General features: G+C 48.0%; 1 protein-coding gene and 3 non-coding genes across 4 annotated transcripts in view; 1 reads left to right on the forward strand and 3 right to left on the reverse strand.

The window, feature by feature from the left end:
- Positions 1-21,443, forward strand: part of LOC142573939 (high-affinity choline transporter 1-like) — a 35,774-nt gene that overhangs the window by 3,438 nt on the left and 10,893 nt on the right. The window contains exons 2-7 of the mRNA XM_075683137.1: positions 1,778-1,885; positions 9,707-9,862; positions 13,353-13,501; positions 16,427-16,576; positions 18,421-18,550; positions 20,655-20,866. Of these exons, the coding sequence (XP_075539252.1) occupies positions 1,778-1,885; positions 9,707-9,862; positions 13,353-13,501; positions 16,427-16,576; positions 18,421-18,550; positions 20,655-20,866 (905 nt within the window). The remainder of the gene's footprint in view (positions 1-1,777; positions 1,886-9,706; positions 9,863-13,352; positions 13,502-16,426; positions 16,577-18,420; positions 18,551-20,654; positions 20,867-21,443) is intronic.
- On the reverse strand, positions 3,430-3,501 carry TRNAE-UUC (transfer RNA glutamic acid (anticodon UUC)). Its single transcript has one exon. It is a non-coding gene; the product is annotated as a tRNA-Glu (tRNA).
- Positions 8,211-8,282, reverse strand: TRNAQ-UUG (transfer RNA glutamine (anticodon UUG)). The gene has a single exon. It is a non-coding gene; the product is annotated as a tRNA-Gln (tRNA).
- On the reverse strand, positions 8,291-8,362 carry TRNAE-UUC (transfer RNA glutamic acid (anticodon UUC)). The gene has a single exon. It is a non-coding gene; the product is annotated as a tRNA-Glu (tRNA).

A 21,443-nucleotide genomic window follows, 5' to 3' on the forward strand; every position in this document is an offset into this window, starting at 1 on the left:
GAAAGTATCTGGCAACTTTTACTCCTTCACATTTTTGAGCTTAGTTTATTTTTTATTTTTTTGTCGCAGATAGCGTGTGCTTTTTAAAGTGAATCGCTTTCTTACCGGACCCTGCCGGATTTCGTATGACCGTGGCCGGCGATGCTGCCTTGCCGAATATCCGCGCCCGTCACGTGCGCGCACGAGAACACGTGGCGCGCGCTCTATAGTTTACATGAGGCGCAAGGCGCAGGAATAAAACGCGTGAATAATAGTCAAGTTTACCCCCTGTCTTTCGCACCGTACTTCTCGCTGCGTATACGTCCCTATTCGTCATTATTCTCTCGACAAACATCAATCATCGCTTCCGACCCCGCGACATACTACTGCGTCGACGTCCAATGTGCATTCGCACGAACGGCTCTTTGCATTTCGGCACAGTTTGTGAACGCTGAATTGTACAAGCACAAATGTCGCGTCACATTGAAGTATAGTCACCTGTGCGGGGCACCAACATAGACATTGCCTGAGATTTCGCGTTTTATATAGGATGACAATGAAGACTACTGCGCGCGTCGCGATTAGTTTTATATCATTTAATTAACCACTTCACTAAAACTTCGCTTCGCGTAAATTCCAACTTGTGCGTCGAATCTGCATATATTTTTTATTCGTACAGATAAATGAATAAAAATAACCGTGGACCATACATTGCAATTAGGTCTGTCCAGGTGGCTTACCTGAAGAGGCGGGCATTATACATGCACGACGACTAACAATGTCCAGGCAGCTAATTAATACTATATGTTCTAACTAACTTTAACACGATTATTGCCTTTAGGGCACGTGTTGAAAATGCGATATCGAAGCCAAGCTTTAGTGAGGTCACGAGTACTTATCATAAATCCTAACATTATATAGCACCAATTACGGTATCCATCCTTAAGATGCGTTACAATATACAGTGGACTGTCCATTTCAACCGCCGCTGACTGACTGAAGGTACGAGCGAGAAGGAGACAGGCACCCCAGCCAGTCACCTTCTCGCTCGCATAGCTGCAGCCAATGAGCGGCCGCCGAAATGGACAGTCCACTAGGTGGACACTTATGTTGAATTCCAATGGCGGAGACGGAGTGGCCGACGAACTCCGCGAGCGAGCACTCGACTCTGGCGTAGAGCAACGCCTCCAGATGAACACAACCTGCGCCGCCGGAGCAAGGCGGAAGCGGAACTTCTATCGCCGAGTCACCCAGGATACCTTGCGTGTTGTCATTTCCTTCCGCTGTTTGCTCCAAGCACCGCCGCACCGGCTGCACCGGCCACTTGTCTCTTCAGCGCCGTTCACCTGTTTTTTTTTTTTGTTTTTGTTTTTTAAGTGCGGAGTGGATATCCCGCCAAGCTTGCAGCAGCTTTTGCTCCCTCGCGACTCGTGACCGCTGGCACCTCCCAGCAGACAAACGTGGTAAAGGAAATACGCCACGCAGAGTTCCGGTCCACTCCGCCGATTTTGGCGGAGCATCTTTTACTGCTCCGCGGAGTGACTCCCGCTCTGAATCAACTCCGACTCTCTCATTGGAACACCTTACTCCCGCCCTCACTCTGTCATTGGAACAAACTTGCTCCGAAACGACCACAAAAACTTGCTCCGACTCCGCCATTGGCATTCAACATTAAGAATAACCCCTCTCCCCCATACTCTTGCAAACAGTTCCAGCGTAAGAACTTTTCTTCTTCCTTACACGAATACGAGTCCTGTTTGCGAAAGGGTTAAATGTGTGGTGCCGGTTTTGTCAACAGCCACATGGGTCGGAGGCGGCTACCTGAACGGCACTGCCGAGGCTGTCTACACACACGGCGTCCTCTATTGCCACGCTCCGATCGGTTACGCTATCAGCCTCATACTCGGTGAGTGAAGACCACGGTATTTTAGGCTTCTGAAACTTCGATTCGATCACGTGCTACGTCTGCGCATGATCTGGGGCCATATAACGCAAAACTATTCCAATGTGTTTTTATTCCAATCTCCTGACGTCAAATTTGCTAGCCGCCCACGCAAGCATCGCGCGGTGACCCGCAGCGTTGCCTCCACAGCCCAATCAAACGCCCTCTTAGCTGATAGGAGGTCACTTTTCTTTGGTTTCAAAACGAATAACATTGCCTACGCTGAGCGGCTTGTCTTATCTAACTGGCTGACAATAGGCGAGGAGCACGCTCAAGTGGAAAGGGTTTAGATGGGGCAGAGCCAGCGCACTGAATATAGATAACCGGATGAAGAGGGTGGCGCCGGCGTCTGCAATTGGCCCGCTTCCCCTTATACTTAGCTTGCGGTGGCTGGTCGAAAATCGCGGCGGCGTGCAACGGAAGGTTAAGAACGCCGCTGAAACGGATCCTCAGCAAGAAATAGTTGGCAGAGCGAGGTCGTAAACGAGTCGAAAGTGCTCAAAAATCTTACACGGTCACGCAAAAAGTTTTCTTATAGGCAAATAAACCCACGAATGCTCTCCGGCAGGTGCGAGTATAGGCAGTGCCTGAGCGATCGGCGGCAGCCATATTTTATTCATTTCGGAACGGGGCAGCCTGCGGCCATTCAGAAAAAAATTGTTTTGTTCGGCATATTAATGCATCTTTAACACATACACGTCACTTTGAGAGGGTGTTTTCGCGGTTTTGTGACGTCGCGTGACAGGCAGGTGAAGTGGGTGCAGCCTGAAAACTTTCGACCAATAGCCGACGGCTAATGGTAAAAGGCGTCGAATGAGAAATAACTATTTTTTCTTTTATTCAGTCCAATCATGCATAATCGGTCTGTACAGGCCATATCACATGGGGAGCTATCGCGGTTTTCGTGACGTCGCGTGACTGACAGGCGAAGTGGAGGTGATCCAAGAAAGTTTTTTTTTACCCATTGCGGATGGCTGATTGCAGAATTGGAACAGAAAAGTTTGGAATAGCTTTACGTTATAGCACCCCTGGTCCATTACTGCGCACAAAAGGCTTCCAGGATGAATCTTCAACTTTCAATGGCGATGTAACCACGAATTACAAACAATAACTGTATACAATCGAACGTTGTCGAAATTCATGACATCACGAATAAGTGGGCCGGAGTGATGTGATTCCCTTCCGATGCCGTTCCTTTTTGCGCTTCATCAGTGGTGTAAGTGGCGCTCCGCCCGCCTTATCGACGTAATCATCATCGACCGTTAACGGTAGGCGATTAGAATGGGGTAGAATCGAGCGGATGGAAACGCTACGTCATACTGCGCCACCAAATACCGGCTCTGGCGAAGGAATTCAAAATGGCGTCACCGCCGCCCGTGATTGGTGCCTTCCAATCACGGTAAGATCGGCCTGTTGGTAGTTCCAGAAGTCCGAATCATTATTCCAGATTAGTGCAGACATCCCTTAAATCTGACTCTACAAGAAATATTAACAAGAAAGAAAACGAGAGGTCTCACCGAGGCTCGAACTCGTATTGCTGGATTGAAAGTCCAGAGTGCTGACCATTACACCATGAGACCGCAACCCCTCTTCCGACAGCGGGAATCGAACCAAGGCCTCCTGGGTGAAAGCCACGTGTGCTAGCCACTAGACCACGCCGGAATATGCCCGCACTAGGAGAAACAAACTTGATATATACCTCACGACTGCCCCTGGGATCACGCGCGCAGGCTGCTTCATGCGTCACTTAGTTCAGCGGACGCCGTTCGTGAAAGAGATTCCTGCTGGGCATGCGACAATATACATACACGCATATTGCTGCCGGGTTGACGAGACAAGACGCCACCGGCGCGACGTTATAATACAGCGCCCGCGGACGATCCTGATGCGCTGTCAGCAAACCCGAGCGCTTAGTAGTTCGCAGTGGTTAACTTCGGGGACCATTTATCTTGTAACGATCCATTCCATTTCATATTGTTTTCGCCCTTCGCCATGGGTTCGGGCGTGGAACGAGCGCATGCAGTCGCACCGCCGTTATCATTCGTATCGGCCACTCGGTGCTATGCCATGATAAGAAGGATAACGTGATATGCAACGTCGCAAAACACCGTGCTTGTGCGCATTTTCTATTGTTCTTTTCTTATCGGGACCTGTATTTTCTTGGGTCCCATTTCCTGCCGATTCTTTGGTTATCATGGCGTGTATTCCGTATGTATACGATAGGTTTCGTTGACCAATCCTATCAGGCGTGGCGCCGAGCGATCCGATCGGTACCGGTGACACGGCGACGTTTAAGCAAACGTCCGAGCCAATGAGGGAGAAGGAAAAATACGTGGATCGTTCCAAAATACGGCGCCTGCAACCCATACTTTCCTGTGTCGCGTGTCATTTTTCCATTCTTCTGATTACACGGTGCACCGCGATTGGCCGATCGCAGCGATAACGCCGGAGCGGCGGCGTTACACGAGTCATGCCAATGGAAAAATAAAAAATAAATTATGGGGTTTTACGTGCCAAAATCACTGTCTGATTATGAGGCACGCCGTAATGGAGGACTCAGGAAATTTCGACCACCTGGGGTTCTTTAGCGTGCACCGAAATCTTATATACACGGGTGTTTTCGCATTTCGCCCCCATCGAAATGCGGCCGCCGTGGCCGGGATTCGATCCCGCGACCTCGTGCTCAGCAGCCTAACACAATGGAAAAATGAAATTTAATGTTAGAAAATACGGCTTGGTTGCAACTCCACTTCTCGTGGCCACGAAGTCAGAAAGTTTTTGATCAAGATAAAGCTCACGAGCCCGACACTGGACACAGAAAAAAAGAATGGCAAGGATACAGCAGATACAGTAGTACAACCGAATTAAATGCCTCGCTGACGCCTCGAACGTATGGTATCGAGACGCAGCGCCGTTGCCTGGGGGGTGCGGCAGCCGCCGTCTGCCTTTCATGCTCGTTCATTCGGCGAAGGACGCGGTGAATAAATGCCGTTGTGTAACCGTTCGTACCAAGGTCACGGATTACGGCTTTTTGTTTCTCTCTTTTCTTCCTTCTGGAGGTGCGAGGAGGAACACTTTCAGGCCTCTCGACGCTAGGCTTCGCACTACAAACAACTTGTGGAAAACCGAACGCTCTATTTCCGGAAGCAGCTTAAGACGTGTGGATACTTTGATTGCGTCATTGAAACACAGCTGAAACGCCGAAATGCTCTCGTTAGACGACCACACTAAACGTATTTTGTTTGAATTTGTTCTAGCGCAGGCATGTATAAGGCACGGACATGTATAAGACACGTGAGACAACACACAGCGCTGTGTCTTAGTTGTCTCGCGTGCCTTCTAACTGTCCGTGTCGTTGTGACTGCGCTGCAACAAATTCGAAGGTGACCTACGAACAAGCCCATACAGCTGCCTTATCGAATTTTCCTCTATGACAATTGTCGCATTTGGGAGGGAAAAGTCAATTCAGCCAACTGCAAGAATCATGTAGAACTTCGATTTGTGATCTGAAAGCTCCTTCATTTTTTTTTTCACGAAATCACCAAAAATTGCTCGGCGCCAGAAGCGTATCGACTCTGTTCCACTTTTATCATGTTCTTGTCAAGACATTCATGCCATACATTAGTTTGAGCCACCAGACCATGAATGGCTCGTGGGCGTGCGATTCATGTCATGGCATGCAATGTCACGAGCCGTGTCATTCCTGGCATGTCATGCATGATGTTGTCATTTCGAGCATGTGTGTCACGAAATGTGATTAATGTCATGTCGTGCATGCATGTCATGTGATGTCATTAGGTGTCATGTCATGCATGTCACATCATGACATGTCGTTCGTATGTCATGCTTGTTAAGCGGCGAATTCCGATGTTGACGCCACTGATGGAAACGGAAAGGTAACGTTGCGTCCGTGAAATTCGCTTCTCCGCAACACAGCGGAACATTTGACGTCATTTAAGACCACGTGTTCAGAGTCGGCAACTAGCGGTACGAGCGGCGCACGGAAAACAAGAGGCTCTGGCTCTGGCTCTGGCTCTGGCTCACTAGGATGCATACTGTGGGTCGCAGCTGACGTTAGAAAAGTCGGTCAAAAAATAAAATAAAAAAATAAGTAAAACGGATAAAAGATGAAAAAAATCACGGTGCAACAAACGATTATAAGACTTACGGTGTTCGGTCTTAAGAGGTCTGACTACCGAACACCGTAAGACTTAAAATTGTACCTTGCACCATCTTTACTGATTTTTTTTTTTTTTTGAACAGCTTCGCTAACGTTAGCTGCGACACCCTATATATGGAGACACTATACGCTCTCTCTCCTTCAACGCAGCTCTTAATAATAATAATATTTGGGGTTTTACGTGCCAAAACCACTTTCTGATTATGAGGCACGCCGTAGTGGAGGACTCCGGAAATTTTGACCACCTGGGGTTCTTTAACGTGCGCCTAAATCTAAGCACACGGGTGTTTTCGCATTTCGCCTCCATCTAAATGCGGCCGCCGTGGCCGGGATTCGATCCCGCGACCTCGTGCTCAGCAGCCCAACACCATAGCCACTGAGCAACCACGGCGGGTAACGCAGCTCTTAATTCAGCATACTTTATTGACGTAATCTGCATTCTATCGCAATATTGTTGCACGACAATGATTCACGTTATTTTGTCCTTTGATTTCTACCGTCATGCTATATTCAAGACATTGCAAATGAAAATAATTATTTAAAATATTAAAATAATAATTACTCTTTGTGGAAGGCGCCGACGTTTCCGTGTGGAAGGTGTGGCAAGACAGTCGCGTGTTGCCACCGGAGAGCAACACTACGACCTTGCATCTTCTTTAACCGCGGACTTAAATACGCAGCGTGGTGCTTTGCACGCCCGAATGTCATCTGACAGAAAATCAAGCCCCTCAGATCACCGTATTATTTTCGCTCATCCAGATCTAGCGACCCGCCTACGAATAGTGTCGAGGCTTACTTATACGCTGGTATTTATGAGCTGAAAATTAAGAGGAAGCTTTATCTCGGAGCCTCTTATCTAAATACATGGGAAAGGAGGAATCGTTTTACTCGGCGACCACTGCACCAAATTTGATGAGGTTTGTTGCATCTATAGACTGTTGACAGCGAATTTTCTATTTATGTCGTCTAATAATAATAATAATATATGGGATTTTACGTGCCAAAACCACTTTCTGATTATGAGGCACGCCGTAGTGGAGGACTCCGGAAATTTTGACCACCTGGGGTACGTGCACCTAAATCTAAGCACACGGGTGTTTTCGCATTTCGCCCCCATCGAAATGCGGCCGCCGTGGCCGGGATTCGATCCCGCGACCTCGTGCTCAGCAGCCCAACACCATAGCCACTGAGCAACCACGGCGGGTTATTATGTCGTCTATCTTTTATATATCGAAATATATAACATATCGACAATATCGATGTTATACATGGCTTTCAAGTAGACCATTATACTGTAAGAAGATGTTTTGCTAAACTCTTGTAAATTATGTAACAAAGTCGCGTAAGATATAAATTGACATAAGATTTCTCCTCTTTGCAGGCTCTAATGGATGTATTTTACAGGATTGCGATTTCTGTTTTAGGTGCAGAGCTATGAATTTGTAAACCTCGTGCTTCTATTCTTTCTTATCTTGCCAAATTTTGAAAATTCCATTAAAAATAATGAGGCCGTATATCGGAATTCCGCTTCTGACAGTCACTAGAATTTAACTTTCTCTCTCAATTGGAACCAATTTAAAATCGCCCTGAAGGTTATCTCGGAAAAAGCGTATCTGCGTTTTACACGTATATTAGTAGGCGGCACCGGAGTTGGGCCCGAGCTAGAGCTTCCTCTCGAGCGCAGTGCGTTTTCTCGGTAACAAAGCCCAGATAGACGAATCTTACTACTACACATCAGGCCACGGGGATGCTATTTTGGACTGGAAATTCCATTATATTGTAGAACTCGCCATCTTGCTTAGCTCCGATTGGTTGACAGGACGGCTACGTCCTCTGATCGGCTCAGAACGCAAACATGGCGGAATTCAACAGCATGGCGAAATTCGACCGTGTGCAGAATAGCCTCCATGAATACACCGATCCCATCATTAGAAAAAAAGAAAAAAAAATAACCACAACACAAAACGAACGAACGAATCTGAGGTAGGTCGAGAGAAGGTCAAAGAAAAAGAATCATAATATAAGACGTGAATATTGAAAACATACGCTTCGGTCACGCCGCGCAATTAAAGCTCGCGTGAACGCAACAACAAAAAAAAAGGAACACGCAGGTCTCACCGAGACTCGAACTCGGATCGCTGGATTCAAAGTCCAGAGTGCTGACCATTACACCATGAGACCGCAACCTCTTCCGACGCCGGGAATCGAACCCGGGCCTTCTGGGTGAAAGCCAGATATCCTAGCCACTAGACCACGCCGGAACTGCGAGCGGAGAAGGCATATGGCGCACGCTTTCGGAAGATTTACGCACGCACGCACGCACGCATATATATATATATATATATATATATATATATATATATATATATATATATATACACGACGTACGCCTTACGTCATACTAGCCGATCGAGGCACGCACTCGACCTGTCTTGTCCAGCTGTTCGGACGGCGTCAGTCGGGAGCGAAGCGAAGACGTCATCGCGGCGTGCTGCTGGCTTTGCGAAGGTTTCGCGTGTAGATCGCGTACCGTCTGGTGACATTTCTCGCCGATAGCCAAGAGGCAAAAAGAACATGAAATAACGCAAGAAAGGAGAGTAAGGAATTGGTTCATTGTATATGTTTGAAGGCCTAATACTCAAGTATAAAAAGAAAATTTGAAAAAGAGAGAAAGGAAGGAGGAAACAGCGAACGGAAGAAAAGGGAGAGAAAAAAGAAGAGAAAACTAAATGACTGAAAAAGAAATTCTCTTAAAATATTAAGGGCGAAAGAGAAATGAGACATAGGAAAGGAAAGAATAGCGGACAGACAAAGCAGCACGTTTTTTTTTTCTGATTTTTTTTTTTTGTGCGTGAAGCTTTAGCCCAGAAACCTTGACATTTCTTGATGCTCTTACGCGCGCCCTGCTCTCCCATTCACTTGCCTTGTCGTTCAGTTCAATCGGCCAGGGATACATCGTACTTCCCGGATATCGGGAGTATGGCGCAGTAGTGTCTGGAGTTGTTATAATCGGTTGAGGAGAAAAAAATAAGGGGGCGAAGTACTGTAAGCGATTGTAAGAGCAAGAGACAGTGGATAGATAGTGAGAAAGTGTGTATAAGCAACCAAATACGTAATTGATTAATCAGTGCGCGTTCTAGGGCTTCGAGTTTTTTAGTAGTCCGTCCTCGCCCCACCACATCTGCTAAACACCCCATTGGTGAAGCCATGCATTGTAGCGTAATGAAAGCAAACAAAAACAGCGATACGTTTAGCGGCCGTGATGTCAGGTCCTCTGTTCTTTTTGTTTGTTCTAACTGCTCTATACAATGGCTTAACCGAGTATAAGCTAACTTGCCTAAGAAGAATTCATGCTAAACACTTAATTATCTCAGTTGGCTGAGTCACCGTCCCGGAAAAGCGGTAGTGCGGAGTTCAACTGCAATACCAGGACGAAATCTTCAATTTCGAATGTTCTTTGTTACTTTTTTTTTTCATCACGAACACGTACGGGTCGCTACGTAAAAAAAAAAAAGAAAAGAATTGTGACCGTCGTGTACATTGCAATATGGATGCCAAGTTTTCGTCTATACCAAAGGCCGCGCATGCGCGCCTTGTGATCGCAGGCGGCTTCTTCTTCGCGCAAAAGATGAGGACGACGAACGCGGTGACGATGCTCGACCCGTTCCAGGAGCTGTACGGCCGCTGGATGGGGCTGCTGCTGTTCCTGCCGGCCGTGTGCGGCGAGGTACTCTGGACGGCCGCCGTGTTGGCCGCGCTGGGTGAGCGGGGACGTTGATCGAGGGTCTGGACTCCGCACGCACCGATGTTGAACGTCGTTGGGCTCGACAGTTGTAGCTTCTCCGTATGCATGTTCACGAAACACTAGTGACGATGACGACGTGTGGTTTTAGAGCGCAGCTCCTATGCGACCCGTTCTTACGGCGAGCGTCGGCGTTGGAGGAGGTGGCGTAACCGAGTGAGCGAGCACAGCGAAAGATGAAAGCGAACGCGGAGCGCAGCGGGGGATGAAAGATGCGAGGAGGAAAGCGGAGGAGGAGGGTACGGCGAAACCGTGAGAAGAAAAGCGTATTGCGCGGCGACGACGGCTACGCGATGGAGCCAGAGTAGCGAGCGTCGTCTGTGACAGGGTGTCAGAACGAAATTTTTTTCGTTACTGTTTAAATTTGTTCCACTGAAAAATATGTTCCACTCTGGTCCTGCTCTGGAACGAAAAAGAACAATGACCCGTAACGATTCATAACGCTTTTGTTTGGCTTGCAAAAAATCTTCGAATCAAAGTACCGATAAAAACGTAGTATTTACTTTTCGCTATAAGTGAATAATTAATCCTGAGATCATGCACAGTGCCTTGACTCGAGGTACCGAGCATGATCGCAGAAGCAGCGGGTCATCGAGTGTACTCGCCGAAATGCGAGACCATTGTTCCGATAAAACGAACCTAGGCGAACGATAAAGCTTCGGTAACAAATCGTTGCACCCGTAGAAAACGAAACGATAAGCTCTTCGGCGCGCAATCCTTGGGTTTCGCTACGATGCCGATCTCCTAATGCACCGAGTGGCAGGCGAAGATTAGTGGAGTGCTCGCCCGGCTACCACTCGCACTGTCCCTGCCCGAGGTATACGCGCTTATGCGGAGCCCTGAGATACGCGCCAAATCGGACGTTACCTGACGTCGGTTGTTTCGGATTGCCGACTTTCCCCTTGAACCGAAAACCGATCAAAAATATTTATTTCCCTGTAAAACAAAATAATAGATAACGTTCTGGTTATGATTTGCTTCCGGTCGAAAATATAGGGTTTTTTTTTTCGTTTTTGTTCCAATCCGATACACTGGTCTGGGAGGTCTGTCGACGGCGGCTGCTGTGAATCGCGCGCACGCGTCACTCACCCGCTGCTTCTCGCGATTTCCCGACTAGCGACGCAGTCGTGCCACACTTCGCTCCGTTTGCAACGTGGAGCACGAGACAGATTGTCCGCGCCAGTCAACATATCGCGAAATGAAAACACGTATACAGCTGCGCTGAAATTTCGTCTTAGGGAGTATCGTTATCGTCTGTGGATTTTTTTTTTTTTTGCGTGTGTGTGTGTGCAAGGGTCAGGGATGCCAAGAAGTGCTGAATGGGTAAGTGGAAATTTACCCATTGTAATAAATTCCTAATAGTAGGGAAACACAGGGAATACGGAGATAGATAGATGTAACTTTCTTATGCTGCAATGCAAATACGTTTCTAACGCGTTGCGATTCAGGAAAGTACTGTGTTACAACATGCGGCGCTACCAGCGCTGCGTCGCTGCTGCATCCGTGTACGTCTCCTGATTCCATAACGCTCGAAACTTTTGACCCTCCCTTACGAAGACTATTGTTGTTTCTATCCTGATTTCGTTTTGTCTTCTTAGGTTGTTACTCATAGCAGATTTCTTTTCCATTGCCACCAACCATGAGATCGTCCAGCCTCTCTGACTTTGCGTTTGATGTTCTTTGTTGCCATGCTGCTGACTATACCGGTCGCATACTTGCTGGTAAGCTTCATTGTTCTTTTCCTCTACTGCGAGTCAATGTTTTCCCCATAAATATACCTGAACACTCTCCCAGCCCATTTACTTTCTTCCATATTCCTCAGTCGTTCTTCACAATGAATTTTACTCGCAGCTTCCCTCACTTCAAAACTTGTCCAGCCCATATCACCCTGCACAGCTTCATTTGTAGTGTTGCCGTGAGTGCACTACGCTAGGCGTCCCACTATCCTTTGGTTGCCATTGAGTCCTGATTGCACCCCTGACTTCAAGCAGAGAAACGCATTTCCAAATGTAAGTCCTGTAATCACTACACATTCCCACATGCCCCGGATGATCACCTCGTACTTACGAATATTGAATTCCCATAGCGCTCTGTGTTTCGTTATGGCCGCATTTCTCTTCCCCTTTGCTATTATTGTTTCTTCCTGTGTTTCCATATATCTATAGCCTTTGTTTATCCATACGTCAAGGTATTTGTATTCTTTTACCTGAGGTATTTCCTGGCCCTGTGTGGACACTGCCTACTCACACTTTTTATTGAATACCATAAAACCTGATTTTCTAACGCTACATTTCGATGCTAAATTCTCACGTTCCTATCCCCGAATCTCGTCCAGATGTTGCACATAACTTTGCCTGTTACCAAGCAACACAGTGTCGTCACCATAAAACAAACCTGGAAGCTGCTGCTGTACTACTATACCTGCCTGTTTGTATGGGAGAGTAAACCCAATATTCCCTCTAGCGCCCTTTTCCTCCTCCCCATGACATCATAAACAGCAGTGGGGATAAAGGGCACCCCTGCATCAGTCCTTTGTTGATATGAGCTTTATTCTCGCTCCTCATCCCTTCCAATTCAACGCAAACTGTATTTTCTAGTTAAATCTCTCTCAAAGGCTGTAACAGTCGTTGCCCACGGCTTCTTCGAGCATATCCCATAATATGTTGTGGGTTGCTGCCCTGTTTCAAGTTTCCCACAATATGTTCGTCTACGTTGTCATATGCTCCAGTAATGTCTAAAAAACTCACATTTAACGGTCTCATTTCTCCTCCGAATATTTCAATACGGGGAGTAAGAACAAATACGTAATCATCCGGACGCCTACCGATTCTGAAGCCATTCTGAAGTTCTCCCAATGTGCCAATTATGTTTGGCCCACTCTTGCTGCAACTTTAATTTAGTCGCCTGCATTGCTAACCTGTATTTTACCGACGAAATGTCAACGGTATGTATGAGTGAATTCTATATTTTCCCCCCTTACCTTTATAAATTAAATTCGTTCTTCTAAATACGAAAAGGTGGCGCCATCTGTAACCGCTATTGTGAAATGCGGAGTTAATCGACAATTTATTTACAAAGCGTCACCGCAGGCGACGCACACTTAGTTTCTATTGCGATCAAGAACGCAAGGAATAGTCGCAACCGGTCGTATTAAACTGAACCCTCTGCGAAATACTACCTTTTGTGACAAATCGGCTGTTGGTTTAGCTTGAAGTGTCACGCATACCTGCCACTCCTATTTTATGCAACACTCAGTAACAGCGCAGCGTACGCGCGCGCAGTCTTCGGATAACACCGACACTATTCGCCAGACTAAAAACGAAAACAAATATCAAAGGTTAGGTCTTCGAGCAATCATTGCTGACTATTGTGAGGCTTACGCGCTAAAGTATCGCCTGTGTGCGTGACACTGCGTAATGGTACGTAACCTCGCGTGTTCGGCGCCGCAGGTGACACGGCGGGCGCCATGTTGGAAGTGGACTCGCACCTCTTCATCGTCATTGCCGCGACGACCATATTATTTTACACCGCGCTGGGAGGCCACTACTCCGTCGCCTACACCGACGTCCTCCAGATATGCACCACGGCAGTATTCCTGGTAAAGAGCATGTCTTTTTCACAGGGCGTTCGTGACAAACGCATAGCAGACCATTTGAGCTCAAGTCACTGTTCGCGGTAATCAATCAATGGGCTCGCTTTGATAGAGTACTTCGAAAGTCACGAAAAGCAGAGAACATGCCGTTAGAAGCGTTTGTACACATAGTTAAGGGAGATCTTTAATGCTCACGGTATACTCAAACTAATCAGGTAAACGTGATAAAAAAGAAAATCCGCCTCCGTTTCACACTGTGAAAGCGGATGTACAGCGAAGCTGTTTTAGACAAGCACAACCGACGTTAGACAAGTACCGCCACCCCAACTGACCTTAGACGGGATTACATGCTCGGCCCCTTGCGCACGTAGTTCCTCGGGTCTCGCAGCACGGCGCTGCTTGTAGGGCTCACGCTGCTCTTCGGCAGACCTACGTATACGAGGCCTACCTACCTGCCATTGGGTTGCTCCGATTGACGTCAATCCACACGCCACCAACGGCAGGTGCGCTGTCTAGTTACGTATACGAGGCCTACCTATCTCCCATTGGGTTGCTCCGATTGACGTCAATCCACACGCCACCAACGGCAGGTGCGCTGTCTAGTTACGTATACGAGGCCTACGTATCTGCTATTGGTTTGCTCCGATTGACGTCAATCCACACGTCACCAACGGCAGGTGCGTTGTGTAGTGGCGTCATCCGCCCCCCCCCCTTTTCTAGCTTCTAGCTGCCGTTCGAGGGCTGTCTGAGTGGGCGCGGCCGCTAGGTGGCGGTACTCTTTCTGGACAGTGTTTGCCATAATGTCGATTACCGTGGCAGCACACGCTGTGCGACAGATGTAACGTACAGAGCGCCCACGCTTCAAGGACATGTACACTGTGCGCACACGTACGTCACGCGCGCACGCACGTGTACGGATGTGTAGCATATACCGTCATTTTTATAGGCCCTCCGCCAAGCCCAAGTGCCTTATTGAACTTATTGAGATTTTCAACGTACATTGCGTCAGAAAATTTGTGACGTACGACTCACGCACAAGCTGCAGACGTGATGTGATGGCTTCGGATTGTAATTCGAATATACGAGAAAACATAAATCTCATACGCGGAAAATCATAGATAAAGCCATTTTCCAGCTGCCGTTTAAGGTTTGTCTGAGTGGTCGTAGCCGCTAGGTTTGGCTGAGCACGAGTCGACAAGAAATCCCGACCAACTATAGACCGTTTTTTCGTAGGCGCCGCCATATTGTGAACGCAGTGGCGCCGCCTATGAGCAGCGCCATACTGGCTTGGGTGAAAGCGGTCTTTTGCATGGCAGGTATACGCTCGGCGGCAGGTTCTGGCGTTTGTTTTCGCGGTCGTGCGGTATGCTTAGTATGACGTGCGTCTTCTACGTGGTAAACGGTTCTGTGAGACGTGCTGAAGTGGTTTAAGGCGTCATGACCGGAATTTGTGCTTGCGTTGAGATGGACGGAACACGCAGCGCGATGTGTGCGCGCATATTCGAGTCTACAATCAGCCTCGGAGATGAATTGTGTATTTCTGAATGTTCCAGTCACTAATGTGACCTCATTGCAGTATTATCCTCTATTTCTAAGCTGCGGTTTAGGAGCCATGAAATATACGCGACGATCGTAACAGCGTGAGCGTGGGTACCGTTCTGCTACGATAGGAGCTGTGATGTTATACTTTGACAAGCGTTCAAACTGTTCGCTGCAGGTTACATTGCGTGACTACTTGGTTCGATGGATGAGGTTTCCGCCCCTGAATAAAATAGTTTTGGCAAGTGATAGCAGCATACCTTACAGTCTGAATTACGCTTGTTCAGCAAAGGGACTGTTTACGAACTGCGCGAGCGTCCTAAGCAGTGGTAGGTGCTGGATTACATATATATTTGTTCTATACACCGCATGGTCCAAGCATACCGCATCAGCGGCTATATATTTATAAACGTTGTACGGCGTGACTATGCGAGGTCCTATTGCGGCGTTAGCCCGTTTTCTCTTGCTTTTTCAAAAAAGAGGATGATAACCGAATTTCTTTTTCGGTTGTGTTCGTTCCGTTCTCTACGACGCACTCACACGCATTACGGAAATTTTATCCTCAAAAATAGGCATCGCATTCTTTTTATGCGATCCCTCATATATTATGGCTGTATGCAGGCCAAAAAGGCAATGCTGAAGCGCACAGCTTACATATGTAGCGTGCTGGTTCACCAACCGCAGTGATCGCTGTTTTGAGCAGCGCCATCGGCCTCATGCAGGAAGGCTAGCGTAGACATATGGTAATTTGAAGCCTACTAGACTTGAAATGCGCGAGAACGATGCCGGTGCATCACAAATATTTGATTGCGCCTGCCGCTTAGATGTTTCGTGGTTGCCTTAGGTTGGCCGCGCACGAGCATGCGCTCTTATGCTTTATGTTTTACTCCCTACGCCAAGCGATCAGATATTGAGCAGATTTACCATTTCATGCTGCTAATACAGAGACACCGCTTTTCTTTGTTGAATTAAAACCGATATAAGCAAAATGGTTCACAACACATACACACACGGCGACTGATAATGTGCGTACACCGCAGCTGGTAAAACGCGTCACATTTTTGCGCCCCCCAAAAGATATTTCCGCCTACTGTAGTCACCGATGCACCGAAAGGCTTCCCTGACGACTTTATATGAACGGACATGGCGTAAATTTCACAAAGTACCATCTAAAACATCTCGAAATCGTTCCGCAGCACGCGACAGCAATACTTTCAAGCAGCGCCGCGCCGGATCGCCCAAGCCAGAGAGGAGGAAAGGCTCTCCGCGCGCCCTATCCTCCTCGCCCGATGAAACGGTCTATATAAGCTAACAGCTTCGCTGTAAAAGAAATGATCTAATGACCACTGACATGATTTTGCATGCGTGCCGTTGTGTCTACTGATGACGCAGTGGGTGTGCGTGCCGTACGTCCTGAAAAGCCGCGGCGTGGGAACTGTGACCGGTCCCCAGACCGACTGGCTCGGCCACATTCCGATGGCGAACGCCGGCCAGCTGTTCGACGCCTTTCTTATGACCGCTCTCGGAGGCATCCCGTGGCAGGTGGGTAAGGAAGGGGCTAAAGGGTAAATCGCACTAAAGACTGCAAAGTCAGTGGCAAGTCAGGAATGCAGAATAGGCGTCTCTCAAAAGAAGCGTAATGCGCCTGGCCCGCCATCCCTCCCAACCCGAAGAAATGTGTTGTTCACTTTACCGACCCAACAGGCATGAATGGGCGATGTCCCAGGTGTCGAGAAACAATGAGTACTTCATATACGTCGCACACGATAAACAACAACAAAGAGATGAACAAGGACACATGAGCTTCAACAAGAACTTGAAGAATTTGCATTCTTGGGCGTGGAATGGGAATGCAGTGAGCATGCGCGGCGACGTACCGTATATCCTAGATACAATATGTAGCGAGGTATACGTTAATAAAAGATCAGTTGAAAGTCAACGCTATGTCTATGCCCCATTTCTCCCTCCCTCTTTTTTTATTTGTCCTTGTTTATCGCGCGCTAACCATACGAACGCAAGAACTCGCTCAAACAGCTACACAATTATAGCACGCAGCGCTTACGCACCATACCCACCGACTGGAAACATCGCCAGCTTGTATGAACAAAAGGAAAAACAGCTTGCAATATAAACGGGAAGCTTGAAAAAGAATAGGGAGTGGGATGTGTCTCCCCTAAGGGAACGTTAGGAAAGGCACTGCCCTCCTGTCAGCATCGCAGCATAAGCGCTCCGGGCAAAATATGAGAACTGTATGTCCACACCGTTCGCTAGAATTCTGTTGTGAGGAGACACGAGGATCCTGCGCCCTCGGTCAGTGATGCCGATCTCCGGAGCAGGGCTCACCTGTGCCTCGGAGCTGACTGTCGATCCTCTGGCTGCCTCCGCTTGGCTCTTTGGCACGAACGGCGAAGGTCGCGCACGTTCAAGCGAGTGGTCCGAAAGACCAACTATATGTTCTGTTTGTAATCAGTAAATCAGTTTTATCATCTTTCATAGAGATAGCAATTATATGGACACCCAAGGCGCATTTCCGCCGTCGGCGTCGGCGTCGGCGTGATGTTCCGTGTAAAGTCCAACTGCGATAACACCGTTGCCTCGCGCCGTGTACTGTAGTGAAAAAGTGCGAGAGTGAGTCCAGAATGGCGACATGATCTCTCGCTCGCAAAGGAGGGAGGCGGGGAGGAAGCGCGCCGTCTTCCACCGCGTGCGAAGCATAGGGAAGGGGGAGGGGTGTACTCTGGCTGCGGCTACACATAGCGCGGCTCAGCCTGGCCGCACGGGCCCTATCTTGAAACCAATATGCGACGAGGGCTGAGTATAGGTGGGCCGAGGGCTGATACCTTCGTGTGCGCCGTGTTCTCATCGCATAATTCGCGTTGAAGCGAGAGGCAGCACGAAGGTCAATTCACTCGCTGCTGCTGCCGCTCTTCCTCACGCCAGCGTTTTAACACCGAGTGCCCGCGCTCATCGAGTGAGATGTGTTTGTGTTGGCCTGTGTGCGCATGACATCATGCTTGTTAATTTAGTTTGTAAGCGAATGTTTACGAATCTATACGGCCGATAAAACTACTATAATTATTTCGCATAACTGTCCAATTTTCTATAGCAATCGATGCTTCGCCTGTCGGGCGAAACTGAGACTTCTTTAAATGAACCGCTTCTAAAGTTTTCTCTGGCCTATTTGCTAACGAATTTACAAAAAATTCATTGCGCAACATTGAAACAAACAATAGTTTCTTCCGCTGACAAGGGATTCTTTCTCGTCTAATAAATGCAGAAACAGAATTCTCAAAGTGCACTGGAAAGTGTACATATATGGATTTGGCAGCTCTCTTCAGCACACCTTCAAGCCTCACAATTTTGATATGTTGGTCTCGCCCGGACAGGTCTATTTTCAATGCATACTGGGCTGCAAGAGCGACTTCGCCGCCGTGGTGCTTTCCTATGTGGCCGCCCTAGGATGCATCTTCATGGCCTTGCCACCGATGATCATCGGAGCAGCAGCTAAGACGACAAGTACGCAGTAATTGCTGATAGCAGATGGAGAGGGCCGATTATACCGCAGTGGCTCTTTTTTGTATGCTTCGTCTTCTTTGTCGCGTTTTTTTAGAGCTGTTATTGGCGCGAGTATACGCGGTGCGTCCGTTACTCTAAAATGTGTGCGCATGCGGCGGCGCTAGCACTGCGCACGACGCGGAAGCGGGGATAACCACAGCGCGCAGGGTGTCTGAATGCGGCGGCGTTGACTAGGGTCGCCATGAGTGGCTTCGAACAGTGGGAGAAAAGGTCGGACAAGTGTGTTGACGCCGATCGATATTGTTTTGAAAGGAACTAGCTTTTTTTCTAAATACAAACATTTTCTTTCGGAAAAAGTTTCTTTTTTAGGCGGCAAGATTTTCCCCTCGTATTAGCGATGTTTCGTTGTTATTTTTGTTATGTTGATGTTTTGTTCTATTACAATACCGCTAAAGTATATGTTGATTTCTATCTATGAAGCGGCAACAACATTTAGCATTCGGCCATGAGTTGGCGATTATTTTTGAGAGATTTTCGCAGCCCGCCCACTTGTAGTGCATGCGTGAAATTTCAAGCGGCGGCTGTTCCATATCTAAACTATCCGATACTACCATTCTTCACAGGATCCACTATGTCGTTGCAGTCGGCCTCTAAAGGAGCCATTAACAAGAAATAATAAATTAGTTATCAGCTGTGATAAAGTATTCCTTGAGAACTCTGCTCTCGTTAATTTTGCGACAATTTACGATCATCATCAGAAGAAAGAATGATGGGCAATGTTACGTTTTTCTTTATTTAATATTTCGCGCCAAAACTTCGGTGTCGGTATGTCAGTGTGACATCACGGATTTCACAAGTATTCTGTCACATTTGGGCCGCTGTGGCTCTAAGATTTTGTAAAACTGCAGTCTCTCCTAGACAAAAAAAGATTAACTCCCTTTTTACCGATGAAGGGTTAACTATAGGCACCAGCAGAAGCATTCAATATGCGTGACGTCACGGTGTGTTGTTGCGGCAACTTCAAGGCGGCGTCGCCACCTGTCCTTTGCTTTTGCGTCTTTTCCGACTTCGGGGTAAGAGGGGCTTTCCAACTGAAGGTTGTATTGGCTCACAAGTTTCGCTGGTGTCGTTGTGGTCACGCAAAAGAACCAGTTGCTCCCAGAGCAGAGCAGCTGCGGGAAAGGGCGGGTTGATGAGGCCGGGTTGATGAGTGATGAGCGTAAGTCATCAGCAAGGATTCCAGCTGCATAGGCGCGCGCTCATGCCACGCGCGCAACCTTTGCAATCACAGCCGGTTTGCTTCCGCCGGGGAGGAAAAGGGCAGAAAGGGTATCGCGCTCTACGCCGGCTTCGTTTCCGTTCAGTTTTCGAAAACGGATGGGACGGCTACGCATTGTGCGTTCCCAGAGGAACAGGCAGTCTTCGGAGAGCGGCGGCTAGAACTCGCCCGTGAATGAGCTCGCCGTCGTCGTGCCGATCCAGCCGTTAGAGCCGCCCGAGCCCAGACAATCCGACAGCAACGTGAAGAAGACACCGAGTTAAGGGAGCGTGAGGCCGAAGCAATCTGTCACCGTTACCTGTGGGTTACTTACCCGTGATGGAGGTCAGGTGTACTGGTGCCATGAAAATGTGCACGCGCCAAGAATAAAGGAAAAATAAAGAACAGACGTTTCGGGGGGGGGGCCTTACTGGTCCCTTGATCATAATGAAGATATAAGCATGGGACTCCTATACGGGGCTCATGCAAGGGACCCGTACACGGGTCCATATAAACAAGGAACCCATACGGGGCCCGAAACTTCTATTTTTTTATTTTATTCTTGGTGACTGCACGTTTTATTGGCACCAATATGTTTCCTCACCAGGCGAGTTTTCGTCGAACACTTGACTAGGTCAGGTGTGCGCAGGGCAAGATTCGCTTACCACCATTTTCCGGTAGGGGAAGGGCTGGTCTTTCTTTCTTCAGTATATAGCAGATCGAGTAGTGAATTACTAACGCAGCTCACTTATACTTTCCCCTTTACTGTCCCATTAGGGAGCTTGCAGGTAGCAGATTCTAGGCCTACTCACGACGGTATGCGCGCGCACGCATGCTCTGGCGCAGACTTCACGGCAGCGGGCTACCCGGGCCCGTGGCGGCTGAGTGACAAGTCCAGCGTGTTGCCGCAGTCGATCCGCTACCTGACTCCGCCCGTGGTCTCCATCATGGGCATGCTGGGCATCACGGCGGCCGTCATGTCGTCCGCCGACTCGTCCATGTTCAGCGCCTCCGCCATGGTCACCAAGAACGTCTACCACGTGCTCATACGGCCGGACGTGCGTTGTTCAATTCTACAGCTGCGCCACGTCCCGCTCGCATCTTGTGTTCAATCAATCAATCAATCAATCAATCAATCAATCAATCAATCAATCAATCAATCAATCAATCAATCAATCAATCAATCAATCAATCAATCAATCAATCAATCGGTCGGAAAATATATTGTCCAACCGAAAGCAAGACGCCAGTTCAAGGCATAACTGTCTTATTACGTGTAAAATTGCAACAAGAAATATGTAGATCCAGCGCACATGTTAGAATGTACGTGAAGCGGTAAATTAAATGCTATACAACGAAACGTGATTGCGCAGTTGTGTTTATTTTCATCCTATTCAACGTGTAATCCCATGCGGTGTTTATGCACTACACGGTACCAAAGCGATGCCGAAATGCAAACCGCCATAAAAGCAAATCTTAAAGAAAGAATGATTCAAAGCTGGGCCAGAACAATGTAGCGATTCTTTTCGTTCGATTACCTGACCACAGTGGCTCACAGCAGCCATGACGTCCTCGGCACGAGCTGGAGGGGTTCGATTCCCCGACAGCGGCGGTCACATTCTGGTGCAGAAGAAT

The sequence above is a fragment of the Dermacentor variabilis genome, chromosome 3, assembly GCF_050947875.1.
Source record: "Dermacentor variabilis isolate Ectoservices chromosome 3, ASM5094787v1, whole genome shotgun sequence".
NCBI lineage: Eukaryota > Metazoa > Arthropoda > Arachnida > Ixodida > Ixodidae > Dermacentor > Dermacentor variabilis.